Source organism: Bos taurus, chromosome 15, assembly GCF_002263795.3.
Source record: "Bos taurus isolate L1 Dominette 01449 registration number 42190680 breed Hereford chromosome 15, ARS-UCD2.0, whole genome shotgun sequence".
Taxonomy (NCBI): domain Eukaryota; kingdom Metazoa; phylum Chordata; class Mammalia; order Artiodactyla; family Bovidae; genus Bos; species Bos taurus.
Genome location: NC_037342.1, coordinates 45,210,577 through 45,229,292, shown reverse-complemented (window position 1 = coordinate 45,229,292; position 18,716 = coordinate 45,210,577). Strand labels below are relative to the sequence as shown.

General features: G+C 45.9%; 2 protein-coding genes across 13 annotated transcripts in view; both read left to right on the top strand.

Moving 5' to 3' along the window:
* Nucleotides 1-8,951, top strand: part of OLFML1 (olfactomedin like 1) — a 30,565-nt gene extending 21,614 nt beyond the window's left edge. The window contains exon 2 of one of the 2 annotated variants that reach the window (XM_059874777.1): nucleotides 6,918-8,951. In XM_059874777.1, coding sequence (XP_059730760.1) covers nucleotides 6,918-7,708 — 791 coding nt within the window. In that variant the 3' untranslated portion in view covers nucleotides 7,709-8,951. 2 annotated transcript variants of the gene reach the window in all.
* A 3,026-nt stretch (nucleotides 8,952-11,977) lies between these two features.
* The window catches only part of PPFIBP2 (PPFIA binding protein 2), a 166,731-nt gene continuing 159,992 nt past the window's right edge, over nucleotides 11,978-18,716 (top strand). For all 11 annotated transcript variants that reach the window (XM_024975813.2, XM_024975822.2, XM_024975820.2 and 8 more), the window contains exon 1: nucleotides 11,978-12,099. The gene's annotated coding sequence lies outside the window, so the exon portion shown is untranslated. The remainder of the gene's footprint in view (nucleotides 12,100-18,716) is intronic.

Below are 18,716 nucleotides of genomic sequence, written 5' to 3'. Positions count from 1 at the left end.
GGCAGGAGGAGAAGGGGACAATAGAGGATGAGATGGTTGGATGGCATCCCCGACTCAATGGACATGAGTTTGAGTAAACTCTGGGAGTTGGTGATGGACAGAGAGGCCTGGCGTGCTGCAGTCCATGGGGTTGCAAAGAGTCAGACACGACTGAGCTATTGAACTGAACTGAACTGAGTATCTTCCATTTGTTAGGGATTTTAGTTCTGCTGCTAAGTCGCTTCAGTCGTGTCTGACTCTGTGCGACCCCAGAGACGGCAGCAGGAGAGCTCAAAGATACTATTATATGCATCTCTTGAAGTCAACCAAGACCCTGCCCCAAGGCTGCACTACTGTTTCTTGACTTCGCCTCCCTCTTCCCTGGTTAGCAACTGTTCCAATCTGCCCTTTGGAACTCACGGAAGGTCATGGAGGCTGGAGTCTATTCCCTAGAAACAGGGGATACAGAAAGTCTTCTGAGCCTAGGAGCTCCACAGGGTTCTATTCAGTTTCAATAGCTTGCCCCAAAGTTTGGTCCTGGCCATGGTATGAAACATGCAAGTCCTCTGGGAGCAGCCACAGATGGCATGACTGTTGGAAGGACTGACTCTCTAGGACTTGGTTCTCCCTAACCACATCCCTGCCATATGCTGCCTTGGTGACAATATTGTGTCACGTTTTTAAATTAAATAATGCATTTGAAAGTATTACAAAAACCCTAAAGTGCTTTACAAATTATTATTACTTATGACATCTGCAGTCAGAACTCTGGGTGTGCAGCACTATTTAAACCCTAGAAAAACATCTGCTTGAATGAACCTACCTTCCTTACTAATTCAATAGATGTTTGTTGAACCCACAGAGCTCTCAGGCAGTAGAGTACAATAGCAAACATGAACACAAAAGCCTTGCTTTTGTGGATCTTATAGTCTAGTGAAGGAGAAGGACAGTGCACCAGTAAATAAAACAGATAACATAATTACAAAACTCAATAAATGATCTCAAGGAAATAAGAGAGATGCTACAGAAGATCATTTTAAATTTAGATACAGTAGTCACAGGAAGCCTTTTAAGGATCTGAAATTGAAACTGAGGTTTGAAGGATGAGTAGGAGCAGACTGTGGAGGATCAAAGAAAAGAACACTTCCAGCAGAAAGAAGTTCAAGTGCAAGAGCCCTGAGGCAGAAACAAACTTGACAGCTCCCAGAATAGCAGGAAAGCCAATGAAATCTCCACACAGTGAGGCCAGGTACAGTGAGGCAGGTGGGAGTATAGGGAGGGAGTGGAGGATCAAGTCCGAGAGACTGGGAGAAGCCAAATCAGATAGATGTTTTAGGCCAAGTTAGTGGTAGGGAAAAGCGTTTAGCAAGTCAGTCACATACTTCATGTTTTTATACAGATCACTCGTCCTGCTTTGTGGAGAACATTCTGTAGATAAGCAAAAGTAAACTCAGACAAATTGGTGGTAGTAGTCCAGGCAAAAGGTGAGGATTCACAGAGTGCCGGGGGAAAGGAGGGGGTGGAAAGAGGAGGATATAGAAATATAGTGAGCATTTTAAGTGTAACATCATAATTTAAAGAGAGGTTTACTACCAGCACTTGCCAGTTTGGAGAGATGGAAAGAAAGGAATCAAAGATGACTTCTGGACAGGTAATTTGAGTGATGATTTTTGCTTGAAATGGGGAAAGGAAGAGAGTTTGGGGAATAAAAGCAGGAGTTCTGCTTTGTACAGAGAAGTTTGAAGGTAGCCAAGTAGGAACACGGAGTAGGCAGTTGGATGAAAAAGTCTGGGGCTAAATAGACATCCAGATAAGATGTCATTCCAGATAGGAATTCTTATTTATTCATTATTCAGAATTTACAGTGCTATTCAGAGCCATGGGAAAGAATGAAGTTACTTGGAAAGTTATCATAAATAGAGAAAAGAAAAAGTCTGAGGACAAAACACTTAAAGGTGGATGATAAGGGACCAGTTATGAATGCCAAGAGAAAAAAAATCCAGAAAGATGGGAGCACAAAGAAAAGTAAAGGTGTTCTATAATCAAGAGAGAAAAGAGTTTCAGGGAGAAGTAGCAATCAGGTCATCAAAGTTTACTGAAAAGTTAATTAGGATGAAGACTGAGAATTGACCCTGAGATTTTGCAACATGGAGGTTGTTGGTGACCTTGAGAAAAGCTGATCCAGTGGAGCAGGCAGGGGAATTTAGACCTGTGGAGACCTGGAGCTGATCTGAGTAGCTTAGGGCGTAAGTGGAGGTGAGGAACCTCCTCTTTTAAGGAGTTTTATTATAAAGTGGAGCAGAGAAATGGGGTCACACTAGAAAGCTTCTAAGATGATCTGGTAACCTGTTTGTTTACAGAGGGGGAGGAAGAGACTGTTGGGCAGGAGAACGGAGGTAATTTCAGGTGCTAAGCCCTTGTGTTGGTGAGAGGAACAAGATTCATTGCAAAAGTAAAGAGAGCAGGAGGGAAGGCAAATAGTGTGGGTTCATGTGAAATTGATTAATAGATTGGTTAGTTGGAAAACTCATTCATTCAGCAAACACTGGCTTCCTATGTGCCAGTTGCAATCCCAGGGGCAAGATACACAGCAGTGAATGAAACAGATGAGACAGTGCTCATGCCCTCATGGAGTTTATGCTCTATTGAGGGGAGCTGAACAATAAATATGTTAACAGATGAATTTATATCAGAGAGAAGATGACAAGCACTAGGGAGAACGGTGAGCTAGGGTAAGGGGGTTGTGCGGAGCTGGACAAGGGGGCTGCCATTCTTAATAGGGTGATCAGAGGAGACCTTGATAATGAGGGAGCATTTGTGAGCAGACCTAAATGGAGCAAGGGAGGAAGGCACGTAGTTATCTTCAGGAAGAGGGTTCCAATCAGAGGGAACAAAATGTGCCAATTTCCTGAGGCAGGAGTGTGCTTGGCACAGTCTGAGGCACAGCAGGGAGGCCAGTGTAGCTGAACAAAATGCTCAAAGTAGGGGAGTTTGCAGAAATCAAGGCAGAGAGGCAGTGGGCCGGCAGCCCCGGATGGCCTGGAAGGTAGAGCTGAGCTCTACTCTGAGTCAGATGGGAAGTCACTGGTGAGTTTTAAGCAGACAGGGAAATGATCTGACTTATATTTTTCAAAGATACCTTCGGCAGCTGTGGAGAGTGGCCTCTGAGGTCAAGGATGGAAGTGTGGGAGGCTATTGCAGTAATCCACACCAGAGATGATATTGTTCTCTGATTGCATCTGTTTTCTTAGTGAAATCAGAGGTGAGATCTTCCTAGGAGAGTGAGGAGGCTATGATGGAAGCTTGAGGAACGAAAAGAAGGTACGGTTATTGTGGGTGATGAATTGATTAAAGAACTATGGTAGGGTTCCTCACCTCCAATTATGCCCTAAGCTACTCAGATCAGCTCCAGGTCTCCACAGGTCTAAATCCCCCTGCCTGCTCCATTGGATCAGCTTTTCTCAAGGTCACCAACAACCTTCATGTTGCAAAATCTAAGAGTCAATTCTTGGTCTTCATCCTAATCAACTTCTCAATAAACTTTGATTACTTGATCGCTACTTCTCCCTGAAACTCTTTCTTCTCTTGATTGTAGAACACCTTTGCTTTTCTTTGTGCTCCCATCTTTCTGGATTTTTTTTTTTCCTTGTCATTCATGACTGGTTCCCAAATAGCTGTCAGTACACACAGTTTGCCAAATGCTTACTCACCTCCACCTCGGGGACTTCTCTGGCCATACATCTTTCCTACTGTGTCCACTCTCTCTCCTTTCACCATATTTCTTTTCCTCTGACTCCAGTTGGCCTCCAGTTGGCCTGGAGAACCTATGTATTTATTAAGAACAAAATGACAACCCACTGACACATCCAGTTTCTTATATTGAAGCTTTTGGAAGGATTTGCGGAGGCCCTTGGAATGTTCAGTTCTTAAGAGACTGTTATACATTCGACTGTCACTCCACCACTTCACCCTATAGCAGTCAGTGAGGGAGACCTAGAGACTTCCTGTGCTTTTTTAAGACTTTCCTCTCCTACCTATGATATAGACCTCGGCAGGATTGGAGGGAGACATACAGGATTTCTCATGCTTTTAGTCAGGCCACCACACCCTGCCTCTGTGACATGCCCATCTCACAACAGACATAAACAGGGCAGTCCCAGCAACAAGCTCATGACTGGAACTGATGACCCACTTTTTCTAAAATGGCGAGTGGCATTCATCTAATCTTGACCCATATCTCTCTCTAACTTGTGAGAATCCCAAGACCCTGAGGTCTTCTTGAAGATAGCAGATGTAAGGGCCAGGTGGAAAGGGCTTACACCACCTCTGTCTACATCCCAGTGGACAGGACATAGATCAATAGGTGCAGCTTATGTACAAAGGAGGCTGCGAACATGTGCCTGGAGAAGAGGAAAATGAAATGGTACCTGATGAACGCAGATATTTGTCTCTGTGGTGACACAGAGATCAAGGGAGGGCTTCTCTGGTGGTTCAGTGGTAAAAAATCTGCCTGCTATGCAGGAAACGGGGGCTCGATCCCTGATCCAGGAAGATCCCACATGCCGGGAAGCAACTAGACTTGTTCACCACAGCTATTGAGCCTGTGTTCTAGAGCCCAGGAGCCACAGCTGCTGAGCTAATGCGCCACAACTACCAAAGCCCGTGTGCCCTAGAGCTCACGCACTGCAACCAGAGAGTAGCCTCAACTTGCTGCCTCTAGAGAAAAGCCCGCACAGCAACAAAGATCCAGCTCAGCCAAAAAATATAATAGAAATAAGTAAATATATATATATATATATATATATATATTTAAAAGATCGAGGGAGAAAAAAACCTTTAATAAGGAGGAACTAATCAATATTGCCATTCTACAGAAAGGTCAGCTAAAATACGGACATAAAAGGTTGACATTTTCAGTTAGGAAGTCTGTGGTCATGCTTTAAAGGGTCATTTTTGTGAAGTTATGGTGAAGTGAAAGAATGGGAGGTGAAGAAATGGGTGCAGAGAGTACTAACTATAGGAGAGTCTAGTTCTATAACATGGTAGAGTGAAGGAAGTTGGAAAAGGTGTCTAATTGTGGGAGAATTGATATTTACAAGCTAAAGAACTGGTAGCGAAGGAGAAATCTGAGATGGGAAGGGGGATCATTCATGGAGGGAACTAGAAGGCAGGAAAGGATGAGACAGGAGTGTAGGTGAACTAACTAGTCTTCACAGGAGGAATGACATGGCTGCTTCTAAGATATGTGGGAGGGGAGCAAGGTTAGGAGTTGAAGAAAAAGTCTATAAGTGAGGAGCAGGAAGTCAAGGAAGTTCACGTCTAGTAGTATTTATGTTTGCAAAGGCGTTATTATGAAGGATCGGTGGGCTAGTTGTGGGGCAAAAGGAGGGCTTTAAGATAGCTGCCATGTGGAAGATGGGCTGAGCATGGAGAGCAGTATAGTATTTAGGGCTCAGTTGACGTTGGAGACCCCTTAGTGTAATGATACCAGTAGGCACCAATGTGAGATTTTTTTCACCAACACACAGCTCTCAAGGGCAGAGGCAGATCTTTGAATTGATCTAGGATCAAAGAAGGAAGGGTTTTTTGAGAGAGTAATAGTCTGAGTGGCAGTGAGGAGCTAGAGAAATATAGGCCCCTTCTTTTTACTCCATCTTCCTCCACCTAGTTTAGAGCCCTTCATCCTGTTTGGATTACAGAAATACCTTCTGCTTGGTTTCCCTGATTTTAGTCTCTTTCCCATGTATCTATTGTACACATGACTATCAGCTTAATTAGTCTTGTAGAACAGTGGCCATGTTTCATTCTTATTCAAAAGCTTTAGTAGCTCCCTACCTTCTTGGAGAATTAAATCCATATTCCTTAGCTCCACCCTCAAGATTCCAGGCACAGAGCAGGTTTCAACTAGTTTGTTTTATGCATCTAGTTTTATACACAAAGGATTTAGCTTATACTGGATGAAAAACTGTACTACTTCACTAAGTTTGAAGGACTTTCCCAAATGCAATTTTGTTAACTATTGGGAAAGCTTCTCCTACCACTCTCAGAATGTCCTTCAAGGTGTCTTTCAAGGGCTAACTCAAAGGCAGGTTCTCCCCTGTATCAAATGATATGTCTCTTCTCTGTCCTCTTTTTTGAAAAAAAATTCATTTTAAGCTTTATATCTAGAGTCAGGCACCTATTAAGCAAGAACTGTGCCTAATTTATCATTGTACCCCAGCCCATTGTACCCCCAGCTCATAACACCTAGCTTAGTATCTTGCTTTTTGTTGGTATCCAGAGTCGGCTGACTAAAGGCATGCATGCATTCATGAGTAAATAAGTAATGAGTCAATGGACATGAATTTGAGCAAACTCAAATTTAGTGAGATAGTGAAGGACAGGGAAGTCTGGCATGCTGCAGTCCATGGGGTCTCAAAGATTCAGACACAACTGAGCAACTGAATAATGACAACAATGTTCTAGAAAGTTTAAGAATCAGAATCCTTCCTGGAAGGTCATCTTCTCACGTTGTAGGGTTGATATTATAATTGTTATCCTTAGTACTTAGCACTGTTCTAAGACAGTACTGTAAGTTAAGTATACAGCAGAAACCTAGTAAAATCTTGGCAAACACAATTGAATTAGGTGCTTCCATACTCAGTGCATCACCTGAAGTGCTCTGGAGAGTGAACAGGGCCTAGGACACAGCAAATAGTTGTTTATATCTTGATTTGATTAACTTGACTAATGAATGCTCTTATAACCGGACAGCAACTCCCTTCACAGACTCAGTTATTCTTTAAAATCTTTGACTCATTGAATCCTACAATCATTGACTGATCTTTATGTGATAATTTAATATTAGACACTGAAGGAAAAAAAAAATCAATCTGTGAGAACAGCAGACATCTCATATGTTCATAAAGTAACCTCTCCTTTTCCTCCTTTGTGGCTAGGCTGTGACAATATGCTGATGGGCATAAAGTCTCTGAAAATAGTGAAGAAGACGACTGACACAGATGGCTCTTGGATGAAAGATGCTGTCAGTGACTCTCCAAAGGTTTATGTCTTCATTGGGCCCAGAAACAACACTGTCTGGGAATTTGCCAATATTCGGGCCTTCATGGAAGACAGCACCAAGCCAGCCCCCCGGAAGCTGATTCTAACACATTCCTGGCAGGGAACAGGCCAAGTGATCTACAAAGGTTTCCTATTTTTTCACAGCCAAGGGACTCCCAATGAGATCATCAAATATAATCTGCAAAAGAGGATTGTAGAAGACCGGATGCTTCTCTTTGGAGGAGCAGGCAGAGCCCTGGCCTACCAGCACTCCCCTTCAACTTACATTGACCTGGCTGTGGATGAGCACGGGCTCTGGGCCATCCACTCAGGGCCAGGCATCCGCAGCCATTTGGTTCTCACAAAAATTGAGCCTGACACGCTGGGAGTAGAACACTCATGGGACACTCCATGCAGAAGCCAGGACGCTGAAGCCTCGTTCCTCTTGTGTGGGGTCCTCTATGTGGTCTACAGTTCTGGAGGCCATGGCCCACATCGCATCACCTGTGTCTATGATCCTCTTGGCACCATCATGGAAGAGAATCTGCCCAACTTGTTCTTTCCCAGGCGGCCAAGAAGTCACTCCATGATCCATTACAACCCCAGAGATAAGCACCTCTATGCCTGGAATGATGGAAATCAGATGATTTACAAACTCCAGACCAGGAGAAAGCAGCCTCTCCAGTGATGCATTACAGTGGGGAGGGAGATGGCCAGGGATGCTGTGCTCCAGGATGGGGGGCCAGGGCCCCTCTGCAATATACTATAGTATTAATATATTAATAGCATCCCACTAATGGCACACAGGGAGATGAGGGGCTGCAAGTGGGGATGCACACACATTCTTTTCTAGATGATGTTGCCTTTGGTATCTTCTAAAAGCTTAGATGACAGTCTGTCATTCAGGAATTTTCAGGAAGTTCCATTACCCATCCCAACGCCCTGGTGCTCAAGGCCTTCCACATCCTGATCCAGCTTACTTCCAAACTTTTCTTTTTAGTAAAGCATTTTAGCATGTACTTTAATAATTCTCCCCACTCTCACCTTCTCAGCCATTAGAAATGTAGGCCACACCCTCATACTCCTGGCTTTTCTCCCCTCTGGCCTTTGCCCAAGCTCTTTCCTCTTTTACAGTTGCCTATTGATATTCTCCTATTATTCACTACCCAACTAAAGTACTATTTTTTGGATTAATTTTTATTGGAGTATACTTGCTTTCAATGTTGTGTTAGTTTCTACTGTACAACAGCAAAATGAATCAGCCCTGCATACACACGTATCCCCACCCTTTTGGCCTTCCTTCCCATTCAGGTCACCACAGTGCATTAAGCAGAATTCCCTGTGCTACACAGTATGTTCTCATTAGTTATCTATTCTATACATAGTATCAATAGTGTAAAGTAATATTTCTTGTTGATGTTTAATTTTGATTTCCCCTGGTACTGTCCCTACACCAAGCAAGGCGGTCGTAATAAGAAAGTGAAAATATTACCATTTGAATACCACTTTCCAGTTATAAAGTGTCTGCATCTGTGTTAGAACTCCTCTCACCCTTACGAGATAGACAGGGACAAGCCTTTATAGACAGAGGGTTTCGGTGAGCCATTCAAAGTACCAAAGCTACAAAAGGAAAGAGCTAGAAAAGACCACAAAGCCCATAATCTTGTCATTGTCCAAGGAAGCATCAAATATATGTTTGTTCACCCAACTTTTCTCAGCAATTTGTTAATCATTTCAGCCTAAAAATAACGGCCTGCCTCTTTAGCTAGTTTCATGCCTGCACAAGACCCTCCTGTAGGCCTTTGAAAAGCTACTTCCTCCAGAAAACCAGCCTAAGGCTGAGGACCCTTCTGTAGACTCATCTTGCCTTACCTTCCCCTGCTTCTTTCTTCCTGCCTGAAACACAATAAAAGTGACACTAAGCAAATAAACCTCATCAGGTTCTATTTGCCTACATGCCCTCAGCATGAAAGTTTCAGGGAGTGCTGCCCGTGCCTGGATTTACAGTGAACAATCCCCAACTCACTGAGGCCTTCAGTAAGTATTCTGGAATCTGGATGGATGCCAAATAGCAGGCAAGGGACTCCCTGCCACAGCAGGCGTGCCACGTGGCACAGGGGACAGAGACCACCTGGGCCTGTCTGGAGGGGCTTCTTCAAACTTTCCCGCACAGTTGTTCACTGCAGGCTGTTCAGGTCACAAGTGCAGGCTGTGGTGCCAGTCTGTGTCATGTGCTGGGGCCTCTGTCTTCCCAGGTTGGTCACATGAGAGGGTTTGCTCTGTTTGCAGCTGTTTTCCAACTCTGCCAAGCCCAGGCTGGGACCATAGGCAGTGAAGAGAGGGGTGGGGTTTTTTTTCTTTTTCTTTCCCATGGGATTTGAGTAGCTGTTTGGCAGAATGGAATTGCTAAGCCCATGGACATAGCACAGTTACCCACAGTTCTAACAGAGTGGTACAGAGAGCTCAAATCCATTGTGGAATGAGGCAGATATGAATAAATAAATGTGGTGATATTACCCATTCCATGGACTGGGGGCCATTTGCTGCCCCATGGGTAAAATAACATTACCTATTTCACAGGGAAAAGGAATGTGCCTCACAGATGAGGGTAGCAGGGGAATTAATCAGAGTGGGATTACTCATAAATCCTGCATACATGGTGGCTTTGGAGGCGCAGAGAGGCTACCTGTGTGCTGTCTACCATTCGTCTGTGATAGGCTTTGCTTTGACAGTTATGCAGGGCACACCTGCCACTAACAACCCACTCTCATGCCTTAAATTTCTGTAGCTAGAATCACCTTTTAGGTTAAGACATTTTCTCCTGGAAGCCCCTGTTAACAGGGCACTTTGTTTCCTGGGAGCCAGGGGTAATCATGTAGGTCTGTGGACACTTCTTGGGCTTCTTTCAGATGAACTTTTCAGTTCTGGCTTCTTGTTGGATTTTACTGAGGATTGAAGGTCCTAAGATCTAGACCAGTGGTTCTTAAACTTGACTGCACCTAAGAATCGCCTGAGGAGCTTTTAAAAATCCTGATGCCAAGCCATACCCTCAGACCATTCAATCAGAGCCTCTGGAGGAGGGACCAGACAGTGCTGTGATTTTTAAGTTCCCTCCCCTAAAATGGTCCCAAAGTGTGAATAAGCAGGAAAATCAGTGATTTACACCATTTAAAAAAAATTGAAGTATAGTTGATATACAGTGTTGTATTAGTTTCAGGTGTACAGCAAAGTGATGCAGTATTTTCTTTTTCACATTCTTTTTATTATAGGTTATTACAAAATATTGAATATAGTCCCCTGGGCTATACAGTAAATCCTTGTTTATCATTATATATATATATATTAGTGTGTATCTGCTAATCCCAAACTCCTAATTTATTCATCATTCCCCTTTCCCTTTCGGTAACCAGAATTTATTTTCAATGTCTGTGACTTATACCATTTTTAAAGATGATTTTTAAAAAGTAATGTATAGTTCTAAAGAACAGACTATCATTTTCTGGGGACTGCGGGTCCCCTAGGGCAATAACATGTAGGATTTGGAAACACCCATGAACTCGTGTGAACCATGGCAGCCTCCTCTATAAAAGCCTCTGAGCTGCTATTTTAAGGAAGTGAAAGCGAACTGAAGAGTGTCCTGTTGTAACACAACTCTTGTGGGCCCCAGCCTTCCTCTGCTGGCTTTGCCCTTGGCCTGCCTCTGGCCGGGTTCCTGCAGTGACCAGAGTCTCATGTTTGCCAGGGTGGCTTAAGTTTTGTTCTCATGTACAAGTCTTCTGGGCACACTGGTAATTTCAGACCATCAGGATAATATACAAAAAGATGTGTCTTGTGGAGTTGATGAACAATCCAGCCTGTAGAAATGTAGATAAAAACTGAGGTTAGGGAGATAGTGACTCCTGCCAGAGCTGGGGACTATGCCAGAGTCCTTGGTGTCGATGCCATCTGAGGCCCACAGGGATTTTAATCCGCTGAACTGAGCAACCAAGTCTTGTGGGCCCAGACAGGGCAACAATCTAGCAGTACCACCAAAGGGGATTCATGCCCTACACCGGGGGAAGGCCTTGGCCTAGGTCCCCAAAGGCCCAGTCCTGCCCCGATCCTACAATCCATTCCTGTGCTCAGCAAAGCTTTTGTTGTGCCTGTGGAACCCCCGCCTAAATGCTGGGCACAGGACAGGACTATTTGTCCCTAGCTGTTCACAAGAACGGGTGCCGGCGCCTTTGATTGACGCTGACCGCTAGAGGGACCTCCACTCCAGGTCGCGGGGTTCGAGAGCGGCCAGATTCTAGGGTGACTCAGTCTTCCGAACTGGGGGCGCTCAGAGACAAGAAATGAGATTGCCTTCAGGCCAACCTCAATTTGAACTAGATCGCCTGGGCTCAGAAGCTGGGACTGCCTCTAAAACATTCTTTCTATGACATCTCTTTTTGCAATTCTCGACACAAGTTCCCTTTCTGCTTTTCGCTTTTATTCCCTATGGCCAAAGAACGGTGCTCGAGGGCTGGAGAAGCCCAGGGAACCGGGAGCCCAGGACCGCCAGGCGTCAACCGGGGCCGGAAGGGTGCTGGAGAGGGAGGTGACAAGAGCAGGGGCGGGGCTCCTAGGGGCGTGGCCGCCAGAGAGAGGCGGGGCTTAAGGGAATGGTAAAGTCGTCTTAGGAGGCGGAGCTGGGGCTGGGCGGGGCTGGGGCTGGACCGGCCGGGGCTGAGCAAGTCTGAAGGGGCGGGGTTGACGAGGCAGGTCGCTAAGGAACTGGAACTCTTGGCGGTTGGGTCCCTGCGGGCTGCCACGGAGCCTAGAGGGGAGGGGGCGTGGCAGAGGGGCGGTCCCGGGGGAAGGTGGGACGGTCTGGGAGCGGGCGCTTCGGGACGAGCCTCCCGAGTCTCCCGTGGGTCCCCGCCCCCGTCACGTGGGCTCCGGACGCGGCCGCTGCCGGTCGGTCCGCTGGTTGGTCAGTTAGTTGGTCGGTGGGTCAGTGGCCTGCTACTCGTTTCTCGGCTCTCATGTTCGGAGGTTGGGGGGGACAAGTGAAAGGCCCGCACACCTGAGCTGTCCGGAGAGGAGCCCAACACTCAGGTCAGTGGGTTCTCCCCACGTCCCCCGGGCCCACTGCGCAGGCTGAACTGGGAGCCCCCGCAGGGGAATTGCCTTAGGAACCGAGATCGCCGAGTGTGTCCCAGACGCGAGGGCGGGGACCCTCCTCCCCTTCTCTTGCCAGATTGGGAGGCGAATATAACTCCTGGGGATTTGCTTCGCGTCTCCTCCCAGTCCTGTCCGAAGTCTACGGACTGTCCGCGCCCCTACAGGTGCCGGGATGGCCCTGGAGATGCGCGGGGCGGTTGGTCATCCCAGCTGTGTGTAGTGTGTCAGAGCTCTGCTCATTTGGTTGGAGCAGCGGCGTAGTCTAGAGAGATAGCCCAAGGTGGTCGGGAAGCTTACGGTCCGTTTCGCCCAAGCAAATCGGTGTTCCCCAGAGCGTGCGTGCAGCTGCAACGCCTTAGCAGAAATCAACTCTACTGTAATTGGGAAAATGCAACATGCTTTTCCAAACCTCAAGCCACTGCGTCCCAAAAGACGGCAAGACGGGAATGGTTCTGTGTTCCTCTCCTTCATGACATCCTGACTCCAGACCTTCAGTTGTTCCTCAGATGAAAATAAGATTATATATTTAAAGACCAGGGCTTCCAAAGTGTGCATAAGATCAAAACAGGCACTCTAGCCAGCATTTAGTCCTCTTAAAAAACAAATCCAGAGCATTTTTACTTTTAGAGCTGCTGGATGTTTGTCTCCCTTTGTATATTTTCGTTCACTTCCTGTCTCATATCTCTTTCTCCCAGTTCCTTAATCAATTATACTACAAATCTGCAATGTTACCAAATTTTATGTTGCATTCTATGACGTTTAATGCCCAACAAAGGCAGTTAGCTGTACACAAAATTCGTCTTCTGCGTGTTCAGTCTTTGATTGTTATTTGTACTACCTGAAAAAATACTTGATTTAGGGGTTATTTCTTTTTTACTTGAGGTTTAGGTAGTCTGTATGTAATTTGCTTAAATTCATATTTAGGTGACTTTGAAGTGGGAGACGAGGGGGACTGGTGAAATTTTACTACACTCATTCATAATTTTTACTTAATAATACATTGTTAGTATTGTTAGTAACAATAATACATTATTGTTAGTATAGTTAGTATTACTTAATACTACATTATTGTTAGTATTGTTAGTATACTTAATACATTATTGTTAGTAATCTAACAATAATACATATTGTTAGATTAATAATACATTATTAATCTCAAGTTCAGTATCTCACTGAACTTGAGATTCAGTGATGTGCCAGTTATTAGCATATTGCTACTACAGAGATAAACAGCATCATGGTCTCTTTACTGGGTCAGCTATGTGCTACAGGTGCCTGACAAGCAGAATGAAATAAATGCTATGAAGGAGGTATGAGCAAAGTGTTGTGGGAATTATCTTTCATCTGATTGTGTAAAACCTGGGATAATTTCGGGAAGGCGGTGACATGTGCATGGTGGACCTTGAAGGATTTCTCCGGGCAGAGGTAGGTAGAGTGTGACCTGCCCTGTGAGAACTGTGTACGCAGGCAAGCACTTCATAGCCTGAGAAGTAGCAAGTGGCCCAGCTTGGCTGCAGCGGCAAGTGAGAGACAATAAAGCTGGTGATAAGGAAGAAACCTGTTCCCAGCGGTCCATGAAGGCCAGGTGGAGAAGTCAGGGCTTTGAAATCATGAGCCTCAATAATGGCTTTTAAGCAGGAGATTGATTGATGGTTCTCTGAATTTAAAGTCTGGGACCTTGGCCCTTGACCCTTTCAGCCTCCCAAACCTCTAGCCCAGTGGAGAAAACCCAGTAAATATTTGTGGAATGAATGATCTGGCAACACTTGGTAGCAGTGCTTTTCAACCTTTAACAAGCTTAAGAGTCACCTGGGGATCTTGTTCAAATGCAAATTCTGATTCCTAGGTCGGGGTGGAACCTGACATTCTGCTTTTCTCGAAAGTTCTCAGCAGTGCAGCCCCTTCACTTATCTATAGCAAGGATTAAAAAAAAAAAAGTTTGCAAACCTGGCTGAGCCTCAGAATTGCCTAGGGAGCTTTTAAATTACTCAGATTAAGTAGGTCTGGCATGTTTTTACCAAATTCCTCTGTGATTCTGATGAAGGCCAAATGGAAACTGCTAGGTGAGAGACCCTGGGGTTGGAGAAGCCCAGTGGAAGATCAATTAAGATAGAAGTGACTAGGGCCTGTGCTGGATCCCGGAGAGGATACAGGTAGGAGAGACTAGAGAGACAGAATCTGTGGGCTAGGGGGCCAGATGGAGAAGTGAGGAAGGAGGAGCAGTCCTGAAAGAACTGTGCTTTGGACAAGGAATGCCGTAGCCTTTCGGCTGTCAGATTTGCGGTAATATTTGGAAGCTGTTTTTCACTTGGCTATCAAAAACATTTCCTTCCTGATACATAGATTTGTTCATGACACTCCTGCTTGAAATCTGATGGATCCCCTTTTGCAAAACATGGGAAGGAATAGCTAATACGAACAGCACCGTTGAGGCATTTAAATGTTGAGGCAATAAACTTAAAGGTTTATTAAGTTCCCAGACTGAACACCCTCATTAAAGAAATATCACTCAGGAAAAAAAAAAAGATGTCACACTGTCATCACTTGGTGTGGGCACAACTAGGCTGAAACTCTTGGCAGCTTTGTGTTTTCCTGAGTCACTATTTTTCCTGCTTCCTCCTTCCTCAGAGCAGTTCCACTTGTTTTCCTAGCATCATTCTTCGGTTTCAACACTTGATGACACCTTTGTGTCTCCGTTTCTGCAGAATCCACTGCTGGTCCCAGAAGGGCGGGCTGTATCCTTTATAGACTCTGAAAGCCAGGTCTTGCAGATCTTCATGAGGGCCGTTCTTATCTCTCAAGAGTGAGTACTCTGCTAAGAGATAACATCTCAGAGCGTCTGTTTACCGTTAGACCTAGATCGCCTCAAGGCTTTGAGAGTTCCAGGGTGCTGCTCACTCTCAGCTTTATCTTCGGGAAATTTATGATTTCTATTTAGTGCTCCTAGGTAGTCCTTACTACGGTGCTTCCTTGTAAGTCTTACTTTGATTTCCTCTCTCAGTCACAAACACATTTATGCACACAAGAACACAGCTTTCACTGTGCACAGTGCTTTTAGTCATCATGTTCCATGTTGTGTAGTAATCTTGGCTTCTGTAACACGTTTGTAGATGGAAGGTATAGACAAGATGGGATAGGCTTGCCTCTGAAAGGGATTAAGTATACCATCCTTGTTTGGCATTCAGAGTTCCACAGAGGCTGGCAATAATTTGACTCATCAGCTGCATCTCCACTGTTCCCCAAACCGAGTAGCTTAACAATTTCTACATTTTGTGCCTCTCTACCTTAACATACACTATTTTCTCTTCCTGGGAAGTCCTTTTGTCTCTGTTCTGCAAGATGCATGAACTCTTGCTAATCCTTCAGGAGGCAGATCAAAGTCTTGAAACATCTCTCCCTCCCCAACCCCCAAGTCATTTTTGTTGTAGCATCCGGTTCCGATCTCTGCTGTGGTACATAATGCACATCTTTTGCATGTCTCTCTGGCCACACCATCTCCAAACTCTGAGCTGCCCTGGGGCTGCGTCAGCCCTGATGTTCCACCCAACTCTCAGTAGATGTTGAGGAAGAGTTTGTGACAGAGGAGGGCCTTGAGCTGGGTGGTGTTACCGTGTTGCCTTCAGTTAAAGGGGGAAAGGCAGATGGTTTTGTGCTGGATATAAGGCAAGGAACAAGAGCAGAACCTGAAAGACTAGGACAGGCCTGATGAGTGGCCTGCAGGGCTAGAGTCATAGGGTGAGATGGGGAGAGGACTCTGGGAGAAGTGAGGCTGGAGTCTCAGGCTGGGGAGAGATCCTGGAAGGTCTTGAAAGCTGAAGTTAAAGAATTTAAATGTAATGTTGATGACCTTGAGACTAGGTGAAAGCTGTGCTTTCAGGAGGATTCCAGGCTAAGAAGGGCAGGTTGGAGAGACAGGGAGGGGTTTATGAGAATGTGCTGTTGGAATAACCCATTGCGGTAGATTAGGACCTAAATCAAGTCAATGGGTGGAGAGGAGTGAACAGAGGTGAATGAGCTTGCCAAGAAATCCTGCAGGATTTGGTGACTGATGGGATTTGAGGGAGAGAGAAAATAGTCAAACTGGACACTGACATTTTGTGCTAGTTTGCTGGGAGAAGAATGAAGCAATTGTTAGCAGCATGAAAGCATGGAGGAGCTCCTTGGAAGGGGGAAGGGAGATGAGGGTGGTTGACTCCCTTTGGAGTCAGGAGGGAGCCTTGGGTAGTTTCTCGCATGCTCCCTATATTTTTACCCGTGAGGATGATGACATCCAAAGACACCTACCCAGGGTCACCCAGCTGCTGGTGGCAGAAATCAGGCCTTCTGGCCCTCTGGCCCTGGGTTCTGTCCTATGTAGCTCAGTGGGTTTGAACAGATGAGCGCTATCGGAAAGTCCAGATGGAGACTCCATTAGGCAATGAAAAATGAGAAAGAGACCAGGTTTGGGGCAAATTCAGCCTGCAGAACAGCTAAGGCTGGAGACTTAAAGGTCAAAGACTCAGAGCGAAGTGTCTGTAGCAGCCAAAGCCACTGGGGGTGTGAAGGCTCATGAGATCTTTCTGTTTTGTGGTGATGGGAAGTAGGGAGTGCTTTATGGTATCAGCACTCTTATACTTGTTAGTGCTTAGTGCAAGTACATGGGTATTAAATGGTTTTTCTGGGAATGCAAGCATCAATCCGTCAGTTCCATGGAAAGATGTATTCTAAGGACCCAAATATCCCCCACCCTGCCCCCTCCTTACTGCCAGCAAGTTTTAGGGACACATCCAAACAGTTATGAGAGGTTGCCTGTGTAGTATTGGAGTGAGGGTGGTGGGGATGCCTATCTGGGGAAGGTGGTCAACCTTGAGAACCTTTTCTAGGCAAAGACCTATGTGTAGGGCCAGTGTCAGGGATTTAGATGGTTGAGTGAGGGACACAGCTGTCCGTTAAGGAGGGAAGGCCTTTTCTAGACTCTACACTGCTGCCAAGAGACTCAGTGGCCCTGAGGTTGGATTTCCTCCCCTCCTTACCTTTCCCTTCCACACCTCTCTACCTGGCCAGGCTCCCCAGCCTTTCAGGATGAGTCCTACCTTTGCCCTGACACAGTGGTTACCTCGGTTTGCTAAGGCAGAGCTGGGTTAACACATGTGAAGCCTTTAGATGATTGCCTGGCATATGATACTTGCCCAATAAAAACAAAGACACAAGAAACGCTGGGATTCAACTTTGAGTCAAACTTGCAAGCCTCTTGGTTCTTTTGAGTTATGTAGCTGGGTCTGACAAGTTTCTAATTCATCTTGTTTTGAGTGTGTGTGTATTTTACTGAGACCAAAGTGTGTGCATGAGCCTGCTCACCCATGCTAAAGTATCAGTGACAGCCCTAGATTGCAGACTGGAGATTTGAGTTGTCCCTGTCTCTGAAACAGCTTATTCAGAGTCGAGTGGGTGGCAGGCCTACTAACAAACCTCCAGGAAGAGGTTGTCAAGCCAGGTGAGGCTATGGGGAACTGATCCTGTCACAGCCACTCCCTCACCTTCAGGGCTGTGCTCTTGAACACCTCTGTTTCCTCCCAGGATGAGGACAGGTGTAGGCAAGGAAGTAACCCAAATCCCAGGATTGCTCTGCTGGCTCAGGGACACCAGTGTCTGCTGGTCGCTGGGCATTTTTGGTGGGCATAGTCAGAACCCCCACCCAGACCCCAGCTAAAGACATAAATCCACAGTGCCTTGTGAGCATGGTTGGAATGGCCCACTCAGTTATGGCTGGGCAGGGAGCACTCTGACCAGGAGAACCATTCCTATGACTGCACTGGGGTGTCCTAAGAGGTCTTCTGAGCAAACATCTCCCAACTGCTCCTGATAGAAAGGTCCAGAGAGCCCACCAGAAGGAACTCCTTGTGTTGACGGTATGTGTGTGTATATGAGAGAGAGAGAGAGACAGAGTTGTGTAGGAGCCAGGGGATCTGCTACAGGGACTAAGGGAGCAGAGAAGGGCAAAGCCACAGCTCAGGTTTGGAAGACCAAGAACAGGTTACTTTTGTTCCTTGCATGCACACGTGACAACTCCTCTCTTAGGGCAACTGTTTCCTTCCCGCAACAGGCTGTGTTTCCCCAAATCAGAGGTTTATGCATGAACAGCTAGCTTGACACTGAACTGCTTCCTGGATGAAACAGAGCTGTATGTAGACTGGCCTCAGAAAGCTGCCTCCAGAGGGAAGACAGAGAGGAACTTCTGGCTTTGGTGGCTTTTACAAAGGGCTAGTCTCCTGAGGCGGGCAGTGTTATTCCCATTTATGCGAGGGGAACAGGTGCCAGGGAAGGAAAGTGTGTGAGTGTAAGTTTCCAGAATATTCAATTTAATTTATTGTCCAAACTGGGACACAAGCGAAAGAAGGAGGCAGATGCTGAGCTGGATGGGATCCTGGGATGACCAGACTGTCTCAGGCATCCTGGGATGTGTGGTCTCAAACTCAAATTCAGTAAATAACTGGGAGAGGGGCTGGAGGAATGAGGATTAGTGTAGGGTGGGGGCGGGGAGAAGTTAGAATTCAAATTCGGGTGAGAAAGGA